General features: G+C 41.1%; 1 protein-coding gene across 15 annotated transcripts in view; it reads right to left on the bottom strand.

Moving 5' to 3' along the window:
- The window catches only part of PTK2 (protein tyrosine kinase 2), a 262791-nt gene that overhangs the window by 127941 nt on the left and 108731 nt on the right, over nucleotides 1-26119 (bottom strand). For all 15 annotated transcript variants that reach the window (XM_028500330.2, XM_055091097.1, XM_055091098.1 and 12 more), the window contains 3 exons: nucleotides 20240-20327; nucleotides 7494-7573; nucleotides 5148-5210 (listed from right to left, as the gene is read on the bottom strand). In XM_028500330.2, coding sequence (XP_028356131.1) covers nucleotides 5148-5210; nucleotides 7494-7573; nucleotides 20240-20327 — 231 coding nt within the window. The remainder of the gene's footprint in view (nucleotides 1-5147; nucleotides 5211-7493; nucleotides 7574-20239; nucleotides 20328-26119) is intronic.

The raw sequence follows: 26119 nt of genomic DNA, 5'->3' as shown, positions 1-26119 counted from the left end.
TGTTATAAAGCAGAAACTAACACAGCATTGTAAACCAATTATACTCCAATAAAGATGTTAAAAAAAAAAAAAAAGCCACCTCAATGAGAAGCCTGCGCACTGCAACAGAGAGTAGCCCCCGCTCACCGCAACTAGAGAAAGCCCGCACGCAGCAACAAAGACCCAACGCACCCAAAAATAAATAAAAATTTAAAATAAATAAATAAATAAAAGACAAATTGGGAGAGAATATATACAACAAATATTACGAACCATGGGTTAGTATGACAAAGATCTCAATAAGCAAAAAACATAAACATAATGGAAAACAGATGAAAAGTACAATTTACATAAGGAATATAAAACGGCCCCAAAATGGGAAGGTGTTTAAACTCTCTCCTCTGGATAATGATCCCAATGATAATTACAGGCAACATTTATTCAGTGCTGGGAACTATATTAAGCTCTTGACATGATTCTCTCTCTTAACGCCCCACATCAACCCAATATGTAGGTAGGTATCACCACTGTCCCTACTCTACAGATTTGGAAACAAACCCAGGGCTTTACTGATCCAGGACAGTAAGTGGAAGAGCCAGCCAACAGGGGAGCAACCTGCTGCAAGAGCCCCCTCCATCGCCCCACTTCTCACACTGAGATGGGGTAGTGAATTCACACAACTTACGCCATTATGAAGGACCCCTATGGCGAGGCAGAAGCAGAGGAATTCAGAAAGTAGGTACAGCAAACCAGCACAGTGACAGCCAGGAACTGAAAGTCTCTCTAACTGCCCCTTCTTTTCCTTAACCATCATGTTTACTTAATTTAAATATCTTACATATAGAATAACTAATACAAAACAGCCATTTTTGGAATAACAGATAATTCCGTTTTTCATCAGTATCCTCTAAGGAGGCCTCTAATTGACAAAATCACGCTGTGCTGCTTTGTTCTGTTTGCAGGTGGCAATAGTCACTGGCCCTAATTCATGTCTGGTGATTCCCACACTTTCCGTGCCACTGACCCCACAGACACTCTGAAGTTCTGGAGGCACTGAATAATACTCCAGTGGGCCCTCTTCCACATATCTGTCCTCCTGCTGCCTCGATTTCTGTAATTTTTAGAAATAAGCCAAATTCACACCAACTTTAATGCAACTTTTGACTCTCATTTCAAATAAATCTTGAACTTAACACTCCTCTCTCCAAATATACCTCCAAATCCACCTTGATGGACACCTGCTTCTTCATTTTCTTTTTTTACAGACTTTTCTTGTTGCCAAAAACATGCACATGTATTATCCACGGAGATTTCCCCCAGGTACCTGTTCTCTTCATTCCCATGACACCTCTGGCTCTCACCCAGCTGCCATGGCTCAGTTACCCTTCCCGTTCCGACGTGGGCCTCTCACAAAGACAGGCTGGGACACAGTCCACATCACAGTGGCCCCGAGGACAACTCTCTGATGGCCGGGCACACTACAATGCAAGCCACTGACCTGGCCCTCCTTCTCCAACTTTGCACAATGATTCACCTTTTTAGATCATCTCTAAGTACCTGCTGGCTTTTTCCTCTTCAGTTCTTTCGTTCCTTTTTTTTTTTTAAGAAATGGAAAATTTTATTCGAGCCAAATTGGAGGATTATAACCCGGGAAGAGCATCTCAGAAAGCTTTGAGAACTGTTCCCAAGATAAACTTTTTATTTTAGAATAGTTTTAGATTTGCAGAAAAGTTGCAAAGATAGTACAGAGTTCCTTGAATAGCCCACACCTGGCTTTCCCTTGCATTACTATGGCACCTCTGTCATAACTAATAAATCGGTTCTGATACATCATTACTAACAAGCCCTACACTTTCAGATCTCATCAGTGTTTTCCCTAATATCATTTTTCTGTTTCACAGGATCCAATTTAAGCATCACATCTCCTTAGTTTCCTCTTGGCTCGTGTCAGTTTCTCAGGCTTCCCTTGTTTTTAAAGATCTTGACAGTTTTGAGTAGTACTGGTTTGGTAATTTGTAAAACGTCCCTGAACTGAGAATAACCTGTTTTTCACAAGTCTGGATTGGGTTTTTAGGTTTTGGGGAAGCAGTCCACAGAGATGAAGTGTCATTCTCAACAGATCACACCAAGGGCACACATGCCATCAACATAACTGCTGGTGTCGCTGCTGACCTTGACCTCCTGGCTGAGGCAGCGCCTGTCAGACGGCTCCACCCTCAGGTTACTTACACATCCTTCCACACTGTATTCTTCAGACACATGTCACTAAGCAGAGCCCACACTATAGGGTGGGATTTTATGATCTGCCTCCTCAGGCTGTATCTATATAAATTACTTAGAATTCTTCTATGTGGGAGATTTATCACTTCTCTATATATTTATTTATTCAATTATTTATATTCATATAGGCCCATGGATATTTATTTCATACTCTGGGCTATAACCCAAAACTAAGTCATTCATTGTTGCCCAAATGCCCTACCTTTGGTCACTGGGACTCCAATCTGATGCTCTAACAGAGCCCCACCATCTGCTTTTCTGAGCACTTGCTCCTTTCCAGCTCTACAAGATGCTCTAGGCTCATCATTATCTCCCCTGGCCCCTCGGATCAGGAGTCCTGCTTCCTTTCATTGAAGAATGATATTAGAAACCAAGATCTAGGCACTGGGTACCATCAGAGATTTTTTTTTAAGCTGTGGTTTTAGCGATTTTGTAACACAGAAAATAAACCAACATTTGTTTCCTTTTTCATTTAAATAACACAAATGTTCCCTCAGAACTGAAAGTCAACACGTCCCAACCAACTTAATCCTCCTTCGCTTCAGACACGAAATTGTTTCTGTGACTGACATGCCCACTGGCCCAGGACAGGAAGCCGAGAATCCCTAGATGCCTCCTTGGCCTTCTTCACCCCAATCCAACCAGGCAGCCAGTCCGCAGACCCTGACTCTGGTAAACTCCCACCTCCACTGCCCCTGCTACGGAGTCCACGTCAGAGCCGCATTCTTGCTCCAGGAGAAAGGAAGGATGCAACAGTTTCTGGGTTCCCTACTTCCATTTTTAACTTTCTTTAATACCATTCCAATTTGGGAATATGGAATTCTCCATCACAAAGCTCCTCCTGTCACGGACCTGGTTCACTGAGTCATCACGGCTCAGGACGGAGTCCTCTGGAGGCCATGTCAGAACGCCTGGAGCTGTTTACAACACACACCCCCGCCCTCCCCCACGGGCGAGGTGTGCTACCCGCAGTAAACCGACATCCACGTTGCTGTGCCTTCGCAAATGCTGCGCTCTCTCCCGGGACTGGCTGGTTCCGGAGCAGCAGGCCCCGCCTGCCCACGCTCCTTCTCCACCACTCAGGCTAGACAACATCTCCCATCAGACCTCAGACATGGAGTGCCACCACCCTCTGCAAGCTTCTACTTCAGTTCCTACTATATTATTTTACAACTCTGCTTACTGTCTGAGAGTCTCCCTTCCAGCTGTAAGCTTCCTGCTGGTGAAAACTTCGGATTATCCACTTCTGCATCTCTAGCACTTAGCTGCCAAGGACTCAGCAGATGCTCAATAATCTTTGTTAAATGAACGAATAAACACAGAAACAAATGGATATTTTTCAAATATTCCTATTTTTCAAAAACTTCCATTTGAAATGAGAACAAACCTAGTATGTACCTGAGACAAGACCTTCAATGATTCCTCTGATTCTGGTAATTTGTATTTTAAGCAGTAGGAAGAGTCTTTCAGGCTGAGGAATGTGGCAATTTTAAACAAAAACCTAAACCACCTAAACCACAGTGAATGTTAGTTTTTTTGTGTTTTTTTTTTTTTTAATGTTATTAATGGTACTGTTGCTTCTATGCTGTCAACTGAAGGGTAGGGAAAAGTCTACTTAACATCATTCTGCCTACTAAGATATCCTAGCTGATCTCTAAAAGTTTTCATTCAACTCTAACAACTCCATGTTTTATCCTTATTTAATCTGTTAAGAGGCACAACATTATGTGATGGATGTGTCCATAAACACACAACCACAAATATTTACTGAGTGCCTTATATGCTGCACACTGTCACAAAACTTACATTATGCTAATACAGCAGGTCCAGAAATCAAGGGATGAATCCGCGCCGCAACGAGACAGGCTGCCCAGGGCACTACCTCACTTGTCACAATTGGGACAAAGGAGGCTTGTGTGATTACAAAATAACTATCACGTCTACCACCAGTTATTAGTGCAAATGGTTGGACCTGCTCCGTAACTAATTCCCCAAAATATTTACTTCTACTTTTATTTTCAAATGACCATACCTCCCCTGTGAAATCTTATTTTCAAAATGGTGGGATATACTTTCACAGTGTGATAGCAGTTGGGCTGACCTGGAAAGTCCAAATAAAATCCAAAGCCATGTCAAGTCTATTATCACAGAGTACTTATGGACAACCTTTTACTTCATTGTAGTAACATCTTCCAAATAGCACAAGAATTGCAGTAATAATATGGCCAGGAAAAGTGTTGGCAAAAAGTTGCACCATTGCTAATGAAAATAAAACTGGAAATAACAAATATCAGTGATTTTTTTGCTGAATTAATTATCAATAGATAAAGTGCAGAACTTTCAGCCTCCCAAGACATAAGCCCCACTTTGTCTTATATGCATTTTAAATACTCTAACGTAACGGTCTGGACGACTGTTAACTTCACTATCGGAAAAATATTCAGTTATCCTAAATTTTCTGATACATGAGCAACAAGTAACTCCCATCTTTCCACTTTTTTTTAACTAAGGGAAAAAAACCCCTAATAAACTTATAAAGAGAATATAAACAATAACAATTTCATAGTTCAATATAAATTAGAAGTGAAACTCCATCCCAATATGGTTAAATCTACAGAGACAGAAGAGTTTACTATTTATGTGTTAACATGCCAAAGAATATTAACCTTAAGACATCAACAAATTTAAATGTTTGCTAACACAATTAACGTCACCAAGAATTCATTTCTTAATAAAACTTTCCTCTTCCGGATATAAAAGTTTTAGAAACAGTAGTGTTTCAGATTTAATATTAAGTTTTAAGTAAAGATAAACCAGTAAAATCTACAGTTTGAAAAGTGACTTAGCTCTGAATGCTTGCAGGCAGCGCCTGGACATGCCGCACTTACTCTAATACTTCATAGTTAGACTTCTTCTCCAGGGCGTTGCCCCGCATCTCCCAGTACGACCGCCTAAAAGCAGAGAAGATACACACTCATAGATTGGTATTGGGAATGTCTGCGATGTTAAATGATTAAAAACTGTGAAAGGGGGGTATCTAGCTACTATGCGGCTAAGCCACAAACATTCTGATAAACAACGAATAAAGAACAAATTTGATTCGCAGCATTTTTCCTACATCCTAATGCAGCATAAATCAGTTAACACGGACTGTATCTCTACTGAACAATCTCACATTCCCTTTTGATGTGAAGCAGGTCTGGCTCTTTGCAAAATGAGAAACCACATTCCAGCTGTAAAAGAGATCAGCTACATTCGCTACTTGTACTTGGCCTTTCCTCAGGAACCCCAGGCTGCCCCTGTGGCCGGTGCGTACCCCACCTGCTCCTGGGAAGACCCACAGTTACTAAAGAAACAGTATGGGACCTGAAGCAGAGTCATAGCAGTGGGCTAGTCCAGGTAACAGGCACCAGGCTCTGCAGAGAAGTGCTGCCTATCTCGCTGAGTGTTCACAGTCTGAATTTTACCTCTTATTCCAAGTTACATATTCAAGCAATTTCAGGTCTTACTGGAACCAAGTCCTTTCTCTGCAAAATCTTCCCCAAGTGGGTGGGATTCTCTGCGTGTACACAGTTACCTCACAAAGGGACAAGGTCTAGCTCCAGCTGCTTTGGAACACACAGATATTACAAATCATCTGAAGTGATTTCCCAGGAGAAGGTGTAATCAACCAGACTGTTTCAAACTTGTCTGTAATAACATGAATACTGGTTTTGCTTTTTAAATTTGTTTGACTTTTTCTTTGGCCTACTTAAAATCGAAAGTACTAGATTTCGACAAAAAATTGTAAAGGGCCCAAAAAGGATCACTTAATTTGTTCTCCTGTTTTCTATTCATGTCGGGGAGGAGTTTGGGAGGGGCAGCTGGACGGGTGACTACTTTGTCAAGTTTTTCCTTCAGAGTTTAAAAATCAGTGACCTCAAACAGGGGAGAGGAGGAGAAGGATAAACGTAACATGGAGAGGCCAGAGTGGGAGTGGAACCCAGAGAGGCACGCATGCCATTCACGTAGGGCCTAATGCTTCTGGACCCCTCTTCCAAGTAATACATCACAGCATTGTCTGTGGGAAGGAAGAGCGCCAAGTTTGCTTCCCAAGCAAAATCTGTAAAGGCCAGGAACGGGAAGAGACCAGTGAGAGATGGCTTTTTTTTTTTTTTTTTTTACTGGGATATATAATTAAGGTTGAAAACAAATTTTAATGAAGAGTTGAGAGTTATACTTAATGATCTTTGGGTCCCTGTAGGAACTGTTATCTGATAGCCTTATATAATATAAAAAACAGTGATCTCTTGGGAAAATTATCACTAACTGTTTTGAGTACACGTAATCAAATTTTAGCTAATTTAACCAACACATCTTAAACTAGCAGCCCGGGGTAAATTTTTTTTTTTTTTCGGCTGCGTTGGGTCTTCGTTGTTGCCCACGGGCTTTCTCTAGTTGCGGCGAGCAGGGGCTACTCTTTGTTGCAGTGCGCGGGCTTCTCACTGCGGTGGCTCCTCTTGTTGCGGAGCACGGGCTCTAGGCGCGCGGGCTTCAGTAGTTGTGGCTCACGGGCTCTAGAACGCAGGCTCAGTAGTTGTGGCACACGGGCTTAGGTGCTCCGTGGCATGTGGGATCTTCCCAGACCAGGGCTCGAACCCATGTCCCCTGCATCGGCAGGCGGATTCTTAACGACTGCGCCACCAGGGAAGCCCCGAGCCGGGGTAAATTTTAATTAAAATTATACCTAACAAAGGTAAAATATTTCTTTCACTCAAAGTTTTAAATGGTGGCACAGAATATATGACAAATGGTGACAAATGTTATCAGAAATACGAAATACATTCTCAGTTTCCCATCCCCCCATAATGGCAGCCATTAGACATATATGGCTATTTATGTTCAAATTTAAACCACGCTGCACATCTGAGTACTCAGTATCCACCGTGGCTAGTGGCTGGCACATGGGATCTCACAGATACTGAACATTTCCTTCATCACAGAAGGTTCGATTGGGGAGCTCAGCCTTAGACTTGCTTACATACTTGTACTCTTATAAATCATTCAATTCTAAATATGATGTTTTAAAAGATTCTAAAATTAGCAATGTCAACATAATTCAGAATATTTTCAAATTTTACTCAAGTTTTATTCAGTATTTTATTGATAATCTTTATCAGGAAAGGAAAATACCTAGAAAAAAATAACAGAAAACATTGTTGAATGAAGACCTCAATGTCTAGTTACCCCCTTACCGTATTTCTAGACAACCCAACTTCAAAGCAATGTCCTGGTCCACTTGATCAGCGATCTCCAACATATAATCGCTCTTCACCTACAATAAAAAGGAATGGGTAAAATAATGTTGCTGTAAGAGAGTATGTTTTAAACTTAGTCATTAAGTAAATGTTTACTGGGTGCCACTTACATGCTTTATACACACTGTGTCAATAATCACGCTAGATGCTGGATATAAAATGAGTCATACCAAAGAATAGTTAAAGAGTCAAACAGTCTTCTTTATGAAGAACATATATGATCTATGAGCACTTAAACATCATCTGAATCACAATAACGTCAAGCTGCTTTCTACCCTCCATGTTGTCAAAGGGAAAACAAGAAGGGAGATCTCCATTTCCAGGCAAATTTGCAGTGGCTATATTTTCTGAACTCAAACTACAGTCCCAGCACCATTTTTTGGACCTCAATGCAAAGGCAAAGAAAACTAACATTATTTCAAAATCCATTTAATCCTGCAACTGATGTGCTTCCACCTAACCATCGACTATAAGTGATTAATCTGCAAAGTGACAACATGCTTGAAGTGTGATATAAAGAGAAGGATCTAACAAATTGTACAAAGGCCTTCCAACCAATGACTGTGAGGGACTGATATCAGTATCTGAGAGCACTTATCAGTGTGAAGATGTTTTCAAAGATGAAATATGTAAAATCTCACAGCTTAGCATCAAGAGATCAAGATCTGCAATTGATTTTGATGACAGGGAGCACTCATTCTGAACCTCGATTAAGTGAAATGTTACTCCTCCCCCAAAAAGGAACTCTGTTCCTCTCATTAGTAGACCTGTATCACAAAAAAACTGCATTCAATTATTATATCATGAATTTCACCAGTACAGAGCTCCGTGGGAAGCTGCCTTGTCTCTTGTTGTGTAAGTATTTCATGATACCCCCCCCCCTCCATTTGGCCTCTTGACCCTCAACCCTAAAATATTTACTCTCTGGTCCTTCACATAAAAAGTGTGTTGACCTCTGCCCTAGGAAAAACTCCACAGATCCTGTTCTTCAACTATTGCTACCTAGCCTGTCAGTTCTCTTGTTCAAAAGATTTCTAGTCCCAAGTTAACTACTTTGCCAACCTGATAGTGATAGTTCATAACCTTCCCTTGAAAAGACCCCCAAACCTCCCAACCTCCTTCTTCCCGTTATTTTAATTCCCTGGCAAGACCAACAAATACTGAAACCAGCCACCCACCTCCTTCTCCACGCTTACTGCTGAGCAACTGGAGAAACTCTGCTCTGTGCTTCGCTTTACGTTCATGACGACAAACCTCAAACGGTCGCCTGAGACTGCCTGGAAATTCAGCAATGCCTGCCTAGGAAGCTTGGCAACACACTGATTCACACTTTCTCCAGTCAACCAGCCGCATCTCTTTCTTACAGAGAAAAGAAAAGTCTTCAGACGGGGGGATGCCCTCTTTAACGTACCAGAACCTATAACCTGAGGGGCATGTGTGCTCACCTACTCACTCCTCTCAGGATGGGGGCGATGCCCGCTCAGCCAGCAGTGATCTACTTCTGATCTAAACGCCATTTCCTCTGAAACCTTTGCTCTATTTTCTGCATTAGCACCTCTACCTAGGTGGTCCATAAACACTGACTGACTGAAGACTGAGCAAATGAATGAAAGAATAAACTCAACAAACTAGGGTTTGGATACCTCTGTGTGTAAATGTTATTTTCCATAAGAGTTACAAGCAATAGTAATTTCTATTCCTTAAATATAGCAGGCATTTAAGACTGATTCAATAGAACTGAATTATTCAACCCACTAAATTAAGTAAAAAGCTTTGATTCTAGAATCACTCTGTTTACACTTCAATTGGCTCTTTCTCCTCTATAGCAAAAAATAAATCCAAATTTTAAAACTAACTTTTTTGCATCATAAGTAGGTTTATTACTAAACACAAAAATGGAGAGATAAATAAGGACTGTATTTATATGAGTTAGAGAAACACCACAGTTGTTCTGACTGAAGCATTCAGTGGATCTTAGCTTACGGTTTGGTGCAGACTTTGAAGCAACCAGAGCAGAACAGCAATTACATGTTGAGGAAAGTACATCATTACCAAACTATCTTAAGATTAGTTACTATAATTCTTAAACACTATTCAAAGGTGGAAAAATGTAATCACATGCTTTATTTAGTCATCAAAACCAAATTCATATTAGTTGATAAAATGAAAAAAAAGAGAAAATTAACTTAACGATCTTTACGGAAAATCCCTTTATTTATGAACATGACTTAAAAGTTCTGAGAGTTGTTTTTCTTACAGCAACAATCTACTACTACTCTTGACTCAGAGCTGTATGACTACGGCCTGAGGCCCATTCACTGTGTGCAGTGATCCATGTTTTCTGCCAAGTGTGGTGATCCACGATGGAACCAGCCATCTCAGCAGACCCTCCCCTCCTCCTTACCCCACCCTGTGGCAGCTGCCCTCTGTGAGGACAGAGAGCAAGCCCCCCGGCAAGGTCCCTGTCACCCAGGCTCCAGAGGGGGTGTTCTCTGAACCACTGTGCACATCACGTCCTGATGTTGGGCTCACGCAATTTTCTTCAAAATGTAGGGTTTTTAACACTCAGTGTTTATTTCTTTATAAAACATTTCTAACTTTCATGCTTTCATTTGTGAAATAAATGCAATTTATTGAACATTTAAGTGTGCGTGTATATATAGCTATATAGTTGCTTACAGTAAATATACTCACATTGCCATGTCAGACAGATTTATACGTAACTCTCATTTAATATTCACAGCATCACTGTGAGTTGGACCCTACTATAATCCCCAATTAAGAGCCTTAGAAAGAACCTAAAAAGAATGAAGATGATAGCAGAGGAACTACTTATTATTCCAGGGGTTAGGTATTATGCTGTTTTAGATACATTATTTATAGTCTGTACAATAACTCTTCAAGATAGGCCTTAGTCCTATCTTATACATAAAAAACAGAAAGCTTAATTACTCATAATTAATGTACTCAAGGTCACACAGTAAGCGTTAAAGTTAAAACTCAAAAACCCATCCACTGACCCCCCACAACTCAAGCTTCAGTGTGTTCCTATACCTTCTTGAGAACTCTCAGAAAGTGTAGGCATTCTCCACTAGAAGGAAGATTAATGACCAGTAAGGACCACAGCTCATAACCCTGGTAGCCCCAGGGTCTAACATGATGGCTTCACATGCATGTCTTAGTTTGTTTTACCACTGTCATTGTGTTGTATTCTTTTTTATACCATGGATTACTACTGTTTATTAACTCCAAATCCAGCAAATTTCCAAGAGTCTTTGAAGCAAAGATCTCTGAATGTTGTTCTTTGTTTTATTAAATTAATTTGTTTCCATATTGATGTCAATTTCCTGCTTAAAAAATAGGATGTATCTGGACTTCCTTCTGTGGGCAAGTATTATATTTACATTCATGAGTTTTTTCACCTTATTCTGCAATAGAACTAAAGCACAAGTTTTAATATAAAAACCACTCACATCTCTAATAAAAGTACTAATCCTAAATTGCTCCATAATTTATTCCATATGCCAAGTCAATGTTTTGGCTACCACATGAGATCTTTTGCCTTGTTTTGGTCTCTTCTGAATATTCTGTCAGCTACACGAATTTATCAAATAGACCTGGAAGTCCTCGATAGTGTGTGTAAAGAAAATGGGGCTGAGGGCAGACAAATGTGTATATAACCATCTATATCATACACCACCTGAGTGATCCGAGGCAGTTGGCCAAGTTGGCTCAACTGTCAGGCACTCCTCCCTGAGTTCTGTGAGATCACAGAGTGGAGTGTTTGTATGCAGAAGGAACCCAATGACAGTTCTCAATTAAAACAAACTCCTTGATTTTCTCTTGTGTACGTAAGCTATAAAAATATATAAATTAAGGAATTATGCTATCTTACTGAGTCAAATGCTTTTTCCACAACTGAGTAAGTTATGTAACATAGCATTTCACAGGTTTTCATTCAACAAATATTTACTGAATGCCTACCATGTTCCAAGATACAGCAGTGAATAAAACTTGTATATGGAATTTACAGGGACATAATGGTGGGTAAATTTTGATTGGCGAAGGACTGCTCTGGATGTTACATTGAGAACAGACTATAAAAGGAGATGACCAAAGCTAGAAAACCTGTATGACAAGAAGTGTTTCCATTGTTTCTTTTTTCTTGTCCATATATAATGGAAAAGTAACCACAAATATACTAGAGGTACTTGAAGAATCGTATCAATTTTTAAAAAGAAGATCTAATGCTGAGAGTGCACGTGCACACACACAAACCAATGTGATTTCTCAAATTCCAAAGGCACACAGTTCCTTTGCCTCTTGGATTTTTTTGACATCTTCTAATAAATCTCATCCAAATTTTTGAACATCAGGGCGTTAGCATTAAAACTCAATCATCACTAATAAGTCATTCGAGAGAATCAATTAGGCACCTAAAACCCATGTCTCACTGTGTTGTGGACACAATGGTGAAGGTAGACTTTACGTCAGCTCTCACTGAACGGCACACTCTATTAGTGGGGGCAACAGATAATAACAGGGAAATACAATGTGCAGACAACAGACCCGTGACTGCCAGGGGTTAGGGGAGGGGCAGGCTGTGACCAAGCAGCACCAGGGAGTTTCTCTGTGTTGGTGAGACAGTTCTGTGTCTTCATTACAGTAGTAGTCACATGCATCTGTACCTACGATAAAACTGCATAGAACTACACACACACTCTTACACACAAACACACGAGCGCACGTAAAAACTGGTGAAATCTGAACACGATCTGTAGTCTACTTAGTCGTATTGTGTTGTGTCAATGTCAATTTCCCTATTTTTATATTGTACTATATCATGATTGCAATGGAAACTGCTCGACTATACACATCTGTCAGAACTCACTGAGCTGTACACTGAAGCTGGTGATTCTTATTATATGTAAAATTATACGTCAGTAAAACTAATTCTAAAATATTAAAAAAAATCGGATGTTAAATGAGAAATGTACAGGTGTCATGGAAGGTTTTACATAGAAAACACCGCTTAAAATTAAGAGTTAATCACAGACATAGAAAACAATCTTATGGTTACCAAAGGGGATAGGGAGGGGGGGAGGCATAAATTAGGAGTTTGGGATTAGCAGATACAAACTACTACATACAAAATAAACAACAAAGTCCTACTATATAGCACAGGGAACGATATTCAATATCTTATAATAAACCACAATGGAAAAGAATATGAAAAAGAATAATATATATATATATATATATGTAACTGAATCACGGTGCTGTACAGCAGGAACTAACCCAACACTGTAAATCAACTGTACTTCAATTTTTAAAAAAAAGAGTTACTGAATGAATAGAAATGATCTAAGTCCAGGAAAGGAAAGAGGAGTCACGCAGAAAAATGTTAACTCAGCAGGCCTGGGGTTGCTCAAACCCTACACATTCCCAAGATTATGACTGGCTCTTGGCCTCCTGGAACCTGAACTCCTGAAATGTTCTGATAAGCGTGCCTTTGCCCACCTGAAGCCTTGGGCCACACCGCACCAGGCTGACCGGAGAATTCATGTGTACAATGCGACTGTGATGAACACCTGCGTCCTGCCTGGGGCCTGGAGGCTGACTACCTGAGGTCACCCAGGTGTTGACCCAGGAGACGGAGCCTGATAAAAACCTTCAACACCCAAGCTCAGCAGGGTCCCAGGCTGGCGAACCCCTGCACCTGTCGTCACACACCACGTGCTGCGCCATGGGACTCCCCTGGGAGGGACCCGGGGAAGCTTCCACTTAATTTCCTCTGGACATCACCCCGCAGACCCCTTCCCTTTGCTGCCTTTCCTCTGTATCCTTTTGCTATAATAAACTAAAACCAGAAATATGACCACCTCTGAGCCCTGTAAATCCTTCTGATGAACGACTGAACTTGAGGGTGGTGGGGCTGGGGATCCTGAGACAGCAGTATTTCTACCAAAGAATCTGTCCAAGGTCCTGAGGTAGACTAAAGGCAGACTTAAAACAGCAGCAGGGAAGAGTGACTGTGAGAGACTGACCATTTCTGCCTCCCACTTCTAAAGTCTTTTACAGAGAAGGGTGAACAAAAAACCATGGGTTGAACAGTATAAACGTGACAGAGTTTACCTAAGTCCTCAATAACCATACAACTTTTTGAATCACCGAAACCATACAGGAGTGGAAAAGGAGAAAAAATATGTACATTATTAAATCTATTAAAGAAGTACAGAAAATGTGTCTTCTAATGAATCAGACTTAGACCTATGTTTAATTTTAACTTCTTTCTGGAAAAGGACAGCTAATAATTCCCACATTGAAAATGTCAGGTTTTAAACTAAACTTTCCCACTTGGAGCTTCCATTTCAAAATGTTTTAACTGACAGAAAGCTTTACGGCCAAGAAACTACAGTTAAAGAAATCATTTCTGATAATACAATTATCTAAATAAAAACATGTAAAAATAAAAAACTGGAGTAAAATAACAGAAAGATTAACCAACAAAATATATGTGTGCCCCGGCCCCTCACACATCTCTGCAGTTTAGGTCCCAAACCATAAAGCTAGGGTGCTGGACTCAATGTCTTCTTCAGCTTCCCACTGGAACTTCTTTTGTCAAATAAACCACGAACTATGTTACAGTTAACGTTTTTTAAGAGCAAACCGATGGATATACTCATTTTAAATCTTAATCTATTTGTAGGAGAAAACAATGACAACCTCATGTCAGACACAGGCATCTCAGAAGCTGAAAATGTCAGTGGTACCAAATGGGTCCTACACAAGTTCAGCATCACTGATGCACATTTAGTTAATACGACAACTTCTTGACTAAACATGGACAGAGCCCTTAAAACTAACGGCCACTACTATTTGCAAAAGGTTGCCAATCAAATACACCTTTAACAAATCAGAGAGATAAAGAAGAATAAAATGTTATATGGCAAAGGCAAAATTCAACTTCAAGGCAAAACAATACTTTTCTTGCTTTATAATAAGCCATTAGCTTTGGCATCAAAAATTATTTTTTTAGACGCCTGCTCTACAGTGAATAGGGTAATAACAAGATTCTAGATTATTTTTAGAGTGTGCTGATTAATATCTTTCAGAATATTCTAAAATGGGTCAGAAACATTTAGTGAGTCATTTGTGGCATGTCACACTGGTAGTCACATTTAGGACATCTTTGAATGAAACCATGTGCATCCACAGAATCATCTCCCACCAGGAACCCAACGCTCAATACACCCACTGACATGTTGTTTTCCTCATGACTCCATCCAAACAAGGGGCATGATGAGTAGTGGGTGAAATTTCAAAATAAGGAATAATAAAATTAAGGTAGTTTATTATAAGTTTTCTTTCTCTTTCATGGGATGGAACTAGTATAGAGGAAATCTAAACATAATTCTTTTGCTTCTATCCTGATAAAAGAACCAAAGTAATAAAAATACTGATTCTTCTAAAACAGAAAGAGAAGATAACACTCAGAGGAGTATTCACTATTCCCCAATGCAGACCCTCAAGATTCCCACACATGAAGTTCAACAAAACGCTAGGCTCATGACAAACATGCAAGAAAATAAGCCGCCGTGAATAAGAGTCAGTACAGGTCGCCACCAACAGACGTAAAGCCCACAGACTCCAGATGTTACAATTTGGATTCAGAACAGAGACATCAACCCCATCGGAAATGATAAAAAAAAAAAGGAGGGGGCAGAAAAATTAGTTAATCATAAGGGCCATAAAAGATGGCCTGGCAGACTGAAGAATGGGGGTGGGGGGAGAGATAAAACTTAAAAAATAAATAAAAATCCAACAAATGCACTAGACATCAAATTGGCCACAGCTGAGGAGGGTTGGTGATCTGAAGAGATTTATGTGAATCCAGATCTCAGGGAGACAGGAGTTGAGAACAAAAAAAAGGCACCAATAGATACAGTCTGAGAAGTTCTGATGGAGATCTCAACTGAAATCTCAGGAGGAATAACTAAGAAGGGAGAAAAGGCGGTATCTGAGCAGACGCCAACGAAGACATCTCCAGGACCGATTAAAACGACAGGAACCCAGAGGTCCTGGCCACACACACAGATCAAGCAGGAAAAATATGTGGGAATCCCACCTAGTTTGTAATAAAACTGCAAAACACCGAGGACAAGTAAGGGTCTTAAAGCCACCCAGAGAGAGGAGACAGATGACTTACAAAACAGACTACGACAGCCATTTCTCAACAGCAGCCACAGGGATCACACACAGCAGAGAACACCGCCGAAGTTCTGAGGGAGAACGACTCCCATGTGGTTCTGAACCAGAACCGCGGTTCTCCCAGCAACACCATCCTTCAAGCAGGAAGAGAGAACAGAGACGCAGGAGCTGCGAACAGCACAATGAACAATCTCAAACTGACGGTTATCTGCTGAGCTCACTGCACAGCCAGAGGAGACACGTTCACTCAAGCAAAGCTGAACCCCTGGCAAAATCTCAACATGCAAGATGATGAAACAAGTCCAAAAAGTCTGAACAACGAGTTCAAATGAACCACAGTCTCTAACCACAGTGCAAATTACTGTGGAAATGAACCAAAAGGGATAAAATTTTAAAGCCCTATGTGATCACTTCCATTTCTACCAGCACAGTGGAACCAATGTCCTGGCCACAGTGCTCACTGAAAACAACTAAAAATGCTGAATAAAATATTTTTGGCGTCTTCTGAAAAGCATCTTCTATGAGCTGAATAACAAACCAACAAAACCAAACCAAAAAACCTACTCAGACTAATGATGGAATGCAGAGGGCTCAGGGGAGAGCTAGAGGCAGCTTCCATCCTAAGGCCAGAATTGAGATGTGCACACGTATGCTGTAAAACGTGACAACCAGCAAACAAAAGTAAGAGAATGAGAAATACACAATTCAGGACCATGGCTGTCCGCCTGGAGCGAAGGGGTTGGGATGGGGGGGTGTCACAGGGACATGGGACCAGGAAACACCAGGCATGTTCTCTTCCTCTAGGCAGTGGGGTCAGAGGTATTCATTTTATTATTAAGTATCACACCTTACTGAAGAACACATGTATCAGATGTTACAGAATCTAAACATGTCATCAAAACCTGAACCCCTTAAAAGTGGATCAATTTAGCTTGGAATTCAGTGGAATTATATGTATGCATATGTGTATGCATCTATAACATATTTGCATCAAATATAAAATAACTTTAAAATTAAATAATGGGTGTCATCAAATTCTGAGGCCCTTATAAAATAATTTCTCTCAGAATTTGGTGAAAATTTCCACACACAAGTTCTTAACAGATATTTCAGCTGCATTCTCAGTTCAAAAGACTTTGGCTATAAACAGCTGAAGGGCCAATTTTTTATTTCTACATTTTTTTTTGGTATGTTTGTTTAAAGTTCTGAATTCCTAACTGATTTTTCAACACTGAAATTAAATCTGTTCCCAAGTTGGGTACTGCCTGGGTAGGATAACGTTTGGATCACCTCTAATAGTTCTAGAAATAAATAAATAAATTCTAGTTCTAGAACTTCCGTGCACAGACCAGGATAGACTCTGCACTGAAAGATTATCACAAGAAGTCAAATAAATATAAAATTACTTGCCAAAGCAGCAGTGCAAAAATCATACTATTTCTAAAACTTTGTCAGATGAGGGTAAAATAAATATACATTTTTCTCACATAAATGGAACTATATTCCACGCTTTATTTTTTATATGGCCTGTTTTAAACAATAGCATTTAACATCACAACTTCCATACCCATGAACAGAGCCGCAGTTCACTAGTTACAGGCCTGGATAAGCAGTAACACCGGCCATCAACACGGGAAAGAGGTGTTACTATGACCACACTTCTGTTTCCCTTAAATTACAAGTTCTTGGTAGGATATTATAAAAGCATACACAAAATGAAAGTAATTATTAGGACAGAGATCATTTAAGTGATGTTTTAGAATATTTTCTGGACTTTCTAAAACTGTAACGTAAGATTTAACAATTTTAAAAACTTTTTAAAGGGGATAGGCTGAAGAAGAGAAATTCTAGAAATGGATGAAAGCAGAAGGTGGGGTGGAGGGGCTGGAAGGTTTGCATACAGAGCACATGGGAAGGAAGAGGTGTGTCCCATCCCACAGCGTGCAGCTCACATTTGTATTGTGACACCCAAGTGGAAACGCTGAATCCTCAAAAGCCTGGTAGTGTGTACAGACTGAAATTCCAGGCGTTATTGGGCAGGTATATGGTGGACAATTAGACCTCACTTAATCAACAGAAAGACCCGATGCAGGAGGTGTTATATACCTACGTGTGAAGAAACTAAGGGAGGCACCTGGAGTCACAGAGCTGTGAGATGCACAACAGGCACAGTATGCGGGCTAACGACACCTCACACCTCTCGGGCTTTATAGAGGCCACTCACCCGAATCACAGACTGCAGTAAGATACGTCCTACTAGTAAGAGGAGGTCTGGGATACACTGGTACGTGTGCTAGCTTTTAATCATATACATAGAAGCAAGGTCTTCCGAAAGGAAAAAGTAGGACAACCTAGTAACAGCGTGAGAGGAACATAAAAGTTGCCAACTTTTAGGTTAGCCTAGAAATTATAAAAAGGAATAACTGAGAGCTATTTAGGCCCGGCTCATGCATCCTGGAAATCAATGTCACTGAAGGAGTCACTGATATAGATATAGACACCGTGATATAGATCATCCACAAGAGAGAAGAATACAATATAAATACATCCGTTAACGAAACTCTGTCACCTCCTTCACCAAAATACAAAGCTCGGCAGACGGCTAGAGGGCCAGATGCAGGGACGTAGAAGAGAGGCAGCCTGTAAACTGAAACTGCTCCGTAGGGAGTAGGCCTCACACATGCTCAGCTGGAGCCCAAACAGGATTTCTCTCTGCTTCGTTGAACGCAACTCCCTCTCCCACTCGACTCCGTATTATTATAAATCTTCAAAAGTTCCCACAAGTACCTCATCTAACACCTTACATTTCCTATACGACTTCTACTTCACAGACAAGAAAACATCTCAAGAGCTGGATGATTCTCTCACAGGTTGGATCTTAAAAGCAGGAATATCCACTTACCTCAACAGGGAAATGAAACCATCTACCTTGCCCTCCTAGTGAATCCCACCCACCTTTTCTCCTTCCTGACACTGAGCGCCTGGGTTGACTCCATCGGCCTCTTTCTTCTTCATTTTCATGCTCCAGTTTGTTCAGTCTCTAGTCCTAGCAAATCCATCCACTAAATTTGCTTCTTACCACACCGTTGGACCTCCCAGCTTTCTAGCTTCCTGCCCAAATCGGTGACGGGCCCCCACGAGGTTACAGCCTTTTTAAGACCCAATCGATCCCTGGTACGGCCATCACATCAGGGTGGTCTTATTTTAAAAAAAAATTCTGATCATGACATTTGCTAATTAAATTTTATTAAATGCTCGCAATTATCTGCAGGAGAAAACCTAAAACCCTCTCTTTACATGATGTGGTCCCATCTCTCTCACCCGTTTCCTTTCAAATCATTTTAGCTCAGATTTAAATGCACCATGTTTTCTAAAGTACCTCTCTTCCTCACCTACAAAGTTGGAGACTCCTTAAAGCAGGGGTCCCCAACCCCCAGGCTGTGGACTGGTACCGGCCCAGGGCCTGTTAGGAACCAGGCTGCACAGCAGGAGGTGATGGCGCGCGCACGCACGCGAGTGAAGCTTCACCCGCCGCCCCCCATCGTGCTCCCCATGCCTCACATCACCGCCTGAACCATACCCCCTCCCCGGTCCATGGAAAAACTGTCCTCCACGAAACAGGTCCCTGGTGCCAAAAATGTTGGGGACCGCTGCGTTAAAGGACAGTTTGCAGGGGAGCCACCTGGACCCCAAACCTCCCCTGTGTTTGGGGAGGCACCTGGGCACCTCCGCCCAGGCACGGCCACACCATTGGTGCTTACAAACAGCACAGGATTGAACACAAAGGTGCTGTTTACAGGAAATCCACTAGACTGAGGAATTTAGAAGTACAGATTATGTCATTCATTTCTGCATTCTTGACCCCAAATAGACATTTAATGAATAATTTTATTAAAATAAAAAATTTCCCAGCATATTTAATTGCAAAATCGTATGTACAAATGTCTCGCTGATGTCATTCGACTTTTTCTGAACTCGTCACAAATACTTACAAGTAACATTTATTTGACTGGAAAACTGTTTTGGTTCATTTATGCCACAAGTATTTACTGTCTAACTAATACAGGGTAAAAAGAAAGCTCCTTTTAGTGTAAAAAAGTCAATTCTGCTTTGTTGTGCAAAGTGCTTATTGAGATTATATGGGTACAGTTGGCTCTGAATAAACATCTGACAAATTTGCTGATATTCAGGCATGATAATTACACTTGAATTAAAGACAGAACAATGGTTGTGTCACTTAGGACTCCCTGTCTCTACTTAAAAGAAGCGCCTTTTAAGATCTGCCCAACATACAAAAATTCAGTGTCATCAAGTCATAATTTCTTACTAATGGTAAGAATCTCACTGCCCTACAGTGACAAATTTATATTCTCCCAAATGTTAGGTTTAATCTAATTCTAAAATAAAACCATGAAATAAATAGGATTCAAAGAAACAAAGAAAAAAAGTGTTATTAAAGCATCCTCCTGTACCTGTTGATAGAAGAAATTCAGAGTTGGCTTGTCTTCAGTAAACTGGTTTAGAAATCCTTTTGGCAAATAACGAATTCTCAATTCGTATCTAAAAAATAATTAACAAAATAAAGCAATTAGAAATAGGTCATTTTCTCAATTCACAGTCTACAATATTATTTTGAGTATGGCACTGCCAATTACTCTGAAATATTATTTTAAAAATAAGTTAAAATATAATCAATTAATTTGTCAATGTAAATGTTTTCTTTTTCAGCACAAAAACGTGCATGTGAGTATGCTACAGCTCGAGGATTCTGCAGGAGACAGAGCCATAATGAGAAGCCCAGAGGGCGCCCAGAAGTCCCTCCAGCCCCAGTGCCCAGGGGCAGCACCACCTTCCACTCCCCAGAGGTCCCGCTCTGCATGCCTGGAGGCACACAGCATGTACTCTCGTGTGTCTGGCTTCTTTCATTCACCAATGTGCTCGTGAGGCTCCTCCCTATCGAGTAACTGCAGTTTGCTCATAGCTGACAGTCCTGCACTGTATAATAGACCACAATCATTCATCCACATTACTGTGATGGCCGTTTTTTGAGTAGTTTCCACCTTGGGGCTGTTAAGAATAATGCTACGAGCGCTCTTTATCTTCCTCTAAAAAAGTAATTTTGCTCAGGAAGCCAAACTTCAAGAATGGTCAAAACCAACGAATTTCACCAGAATGCTCTCTCTGTGCCTCATTCTGTGTATGTGTGTGTCCACCGATATGAACACTCCCATGCATGCCGTTTGGTGAACCAGGAGCATCATCACTGGATCCTAACGAACACACACATTAAGTAGCGCAGATACGACCAAAGAGTAAGGTAAAGAGCTGTACCAATGTACACTCCCACAAGCAGCACGGGGCGTTCTGGTTCCACTATTCCTCACCTCTACTTGGTACTTCTAACCTTTTCATTTTAGGACCTCTGATATTTACAGCAAGAGTACACAGTGGTTTTAATTAATACTTCCTTGATGAGTAACACAAATGGGCACTTCTTCATTTGATAATTGACCATTTTTGGTTATCTTCTTTTGTGAAGTGTCTGTTAAAGCTTTTGCCCCTTTTTTACTGAGTCGTCTATGTCGTCCCCCCACCCCACCCCGCCACTGATTTGTAGGTATTCTTTACATGTTCTGGACGTAAGGCCTTTGTTAGACTTAGTGAATATCCTCTCCCACTCTATGGCTTGCCTTTCACTATTTTAATGGTACCTTTAAAAAATTATTTTAAAAATCTTTTTATTTTAACAGTATCTTTTGAGGAAGAAAGTTTGTGATTTTTATGCAGTCCTATTTATTCCTTTTCTTTTTAATAAATTATCTTAGCGTCTTGTTTATAAAATATTTGCCTACACAAAGGTTATAAAGATATGAATTTTTTTCTAAAAGTTTCATAAACTGATCTTTTAAAAATGTATTAGGCTCACAGGGAAAATAACACAAAGTAATCAGTACAATTCTTTTGGTTCAATTAAGGGTAGGAAAAAATGCAAGATACACATACACAAGTTCTGCTGAGATTTTTAAGTGTCCGTCTTATTAAAATACACAATTGCCAAACAATGAGGTTCCATTGTACTTCTGCTCTCTGAAGGAGTTCCAATAACTTACTGCAGATATTTTACATTGGGCAACTACTTATAGAAGCACAATAGGTTTCATTTATTTTGAGTTTAGGACTTACCAGGCACCTTATATGAACCATTTCTCTTAGTCAACATAATAATCAAAGAACAAAAGTGTACTTAGTCACATTCAGCAGACCAGGGGAACGATGCTGGCAAAAGCAAGCAACCAGTTCCCAGGCTGGAAGCTCCAGGATCAAACAGGCTGCAGGAGGCTTTGGTATTAATGTTACTCCATTTTAATGATTAAAAAAAAACAAAAAACAAAAAACAAAAAAAACCTGGTCCGAAAGTCAAACATTTGGCAGCCTGGCTCCACCTCCACGCTCTTAACATCCAGCATCCTGATGATGATATCAACTAACGTTTAGGGACTACTCAGGATATGACAGAAACTGTGATAAGCATTTTAACCAGATGGCTTCTTTTCATCAGCAACCACCCCACAAGAAGCGGCAAGAACGTGGGCTCTGGAGCAAGACCGCCTTTGCCTGAATTCTGGCTCCATCACTTGTTCACTGTCTGCCATCACCTCTCTGTGCCTCAATTTCCCCATCAGGACGCCAGGAGAAGTGAAAGAGCTGTCACTGCACACCATCACAACCATCCTGACGGTTTATCTACCTCATCAGTCATTACTCAACAAAGATTTACTTCGGCGCCAATCGTCTACAGGCACAATTCAAGAGGCTGGGAAGACATTAGTGAATAAAACGGGTACAAAGTACCAGCCTTCAAAAAGTTTCTAATTTTGCGGTGGAAGCCAGACAGCAAACACATAAGTATCTTTGAGGTGGCAGGTAACGTGATAAAGGCAAATAAGCCAAATAAGGGGAGTAACAAATGATGAAGTACTATTTTATAAAGGGAATTGGTGAAGGACACTCTGACTCAGTGATAACCTGAAGGAAGATCTAAAGGAAGTAAGGAAGGGAGTTATGCAGTTATGTGCAGGGAGGAGAATGTGTAAAGGCCCTGAGGCCAGAGGGTGCTTGGGGGCAAATGCAGCTATAGCCCACTGACCGAGGGCAGTGAGTAAAGGGCTTCCGGGAGGGGTGGGATCAGGAGCCGGCAGATCTCACAGGAGGTGCCCGCTCATCATGGAGGTGGGGCTCATCCCAGTGAGGAAGGAAGCACCAGGAGCACCATGGCCAGCGCGGTAACATCACATTACTGAGGCCTAGCCAGGTGGTACGAGGTAGAGCAGACAGCAGGGACCAAAGGGAGGCCAGGAGGGGACTGGCCAGAAATAGTGACCAGGTTACTATTTCACCCAATTTTCACAGATGGGGGAGAAAAGAATTTGGGGAATTAGGTAAATTTGCCAAGACCCCACAGCTATCGGGAGGCAGACCTGGGATTCCACTTCAACACGCCCGAATGCCCAGAGGCAGAATGAAACTAAGAGAAGGCACCTGTGCTTAGAAACAGAGAGGAATGTAAGTTGATCTCGGTCATGGGGGTGGGCAAGGTCTTTAGATCGTATTAAGGGTTTTGGTCCCTGCTTCAGCCCACTACCGTCTAACATACTCCCCCCCTCACAACCCTAGGAAACTTTGCTCAAGGCCTCCGACTTTAATTCCAGTCCAAACACCTCACCCCAGTCCTTAAACCGCAGCACCTGAAGCTCACAGCCTACCAGCCCGCTCGCGCCAGCATCGCCCTCCCTTCTCCTCCGTGAGACTCACCGTTTTCTCACACTTCTGCTGCTCTTCTAAGAGCCTGGCTGTGTCCTGACACATTTCCACGTCTCTGCTCTAGGCCACTCCATGGATTTCTGAGCAGCGGCTAACTACAACATGCCCCAAATAAAACCATCCTTTTGCTTCTACTAAGTGATATATTAACATTAATGCCACCAACAACTAACTTCCTCAGTCTCACCTCCGACTATGAGCACCAAGATATCCACATGCTAACGGACTACTGACGGGGAGGAGCAGGAAATGTTTTTGAAAATCTGAGTTGGATGAAGAGCTGATAACCCTGAGAGCGAGAAGGATTAGCCAGCCAGACTGTAAGCAGTGAAATACACAAAAGTACAATTGCACGAAACTACACAGAGGAGCCTCATAAACAGTGTGGTGTGGACAGCTCTTTCTTGCAACAGACTTCCAATTTAAAAACCCTAGGAGGAAGGATAGAAACAGAAACTCACCATTTGGCAAAAATTACAGTAAAGAATACTGCAAAAAAGAATCACCAACGATGCTGAGATTAGTGGGTGAAAATACAATGAGAAACAGAGTATATGCACAGTCTCTGTACTTCCCCAGAAGATATTACTTAGCTAAAAAGGGGGAAATAATAACTTTAAAACAGAGAAACCTGGCCACCGCCTTACTTCAAAGGATCCAAGTTAAAACCGCCAGTAAAATGAGTCATAGCATCATTGAAGACTTCCTGCTAAAATGCAGTGAGAACACCAACTTAACTGTGGTGCTCTTCCCCAAATGCATAAGCTCAATATAATCATGAAAACAGAAAAAAAAAAACCCAGACAAACCCAAATTGAGGAACACGGTACAACCAGCCAGTGTTCTTCAAAAGGGTCAAGGTTACCAAGGACAAAGACAGCCTGAGGACCTGTCCCAGATTAGAGAAGACCCAAGGCAACAGGACACTGAGACACATGGTGCTCTGATCTGTATCCTGGGCCACAGGATGGACAACTGTGAAACCTGATGACGTCTGTAGATTAGTTAATAGTATTGTATCAATGTTAAGTTCCTGGTTTCAATATCTGGACTATGTTTAAGATTTCAACATTTAGTGAAGCTGACTGAAGGGTACACAGGATTTCTGTGTACTATTTTTGCAACTTTTGATACATATTGAGAATAAAAAGAGATTCTCACATACCTAAGACTGACTATTCTGTAGCTGTGATAACAAATAACCACCAGAACGAGTTTTAAACCAGCCTGGTCAATAAACATCAGTTTTGTGTAGCCACAGACTGGCCAGAAATCTGTTCATCTTTGTGCTGTCAGGGTCTGGTGCAGAAGCATCGAATAAACGTTCAATTAATAAACCAGCAAGTTTGGAAGTCCATCCTGTTTTTTAAAGGGGTCACTTCCAAACTTGTCAGAATGTTCCTCTATTTACTCTCTTACTGCTTTAAATCTTCTAAAGAACTCTTGTTGAATTCAGTGTTACAATGAAAGACTAGCTTTTCAAATTAAGGTATAGGCACAGGAACGTCGCTTCAAGATAACATAGAAAACTATCAAAATACAATCTAAAACTTCCTAAGCTATCATTAGTCATTTTCTTTTGTCATCTTTGAAAAGGGAAACCTTTCCTCTACATAAAAGACTTTTTTTTTCCTGCAAAGGTCTGGAAAAAAAAAAAATCATCCCTTTGCAGAGCGAGGAGCTGCTCAACAGCCGTGAGCAGGAGAATGGGAACCACACCTGACGACGATGAAAAGGACTCTTTCTCACCTGCTCTGCAGAAACCCCACAATTCTCTCTCAAATGCCAAGAGAGCCTCCTCTCAGACCTGGCTCTCAAAGCCCTGAATCCGACACCAAAAGGACTGGGCCATTTAATATCTGATTAACCTGCTCAGAAGTCAGACCAGTCCATGTAGGTGATTCCAGATAACCAAAATTTAGTTATCAAAATTTAACTAGAATTTAATTATCTAGGTGCAAAACTTTAAAATTTAAATCTGTTTGGTAGAAATCTCTCAAAACTGCATGATACCTTTTGCTACACTATAAACTAGGTATGGTACTGTAATTCAAACTTTTTTGGCTGACTCAAGATCCTAGCAAACACCATCTACCTAACCGAGATCTCCCAGGACCCCAGGGACAGATGAGCAAGTGCCTGCTCCCCGAAAGACTGGGAAGGAAGCAGGGTCCGTGCCTGTGCATGCAGCGAAGTGGCCTCGGGCTCTGCCTCAGGACCCGAGGATTCCACACAAGTGTCTGAGGGCCCTTAAGAGGACGGGAGGGGGCAGGGTGTTCTCCCCACAGAGGCTCTAGACCGAGCATCTTCCCCGACTCTTTATTTACATGTTCAATGTTGTCTTACCCATCTGATGTGTTCCCAACAATATTCTTAGGTTTATTTTTCTTTTTACTTTGTAAAAGTATATAATGCTGTATGTCATCTCCTGGGACTTTTTGTTTTTTTTTTGTTTGTTTGTTTGTTTTTTTTTGTGGTACGCGGGCCTCTCACTGTTGTGGCCCCTCCCGCCGCGGAGCACAGGCTCCGGA

Source organism: Physeter macrocephalus, chromosome 15, assembly GCF_002837175.3.
Source record: "Physeter macrocephalus isolate SW-GA chromosome 15, ASM283717v5, whole genome shotgun sequence".
NCBI classification, from domain to species: Eukaryota; Metazoa; Chordata; class Mammalia; order Artiodactyla; family Physeteridae; genus Physeter; species Physeter macrocephalus.
The sequence above is the reverse complement of the archived record's forward strand: the minus strand, read 5'-3'. Positions and strand labels throughout refer to the sequence as shown.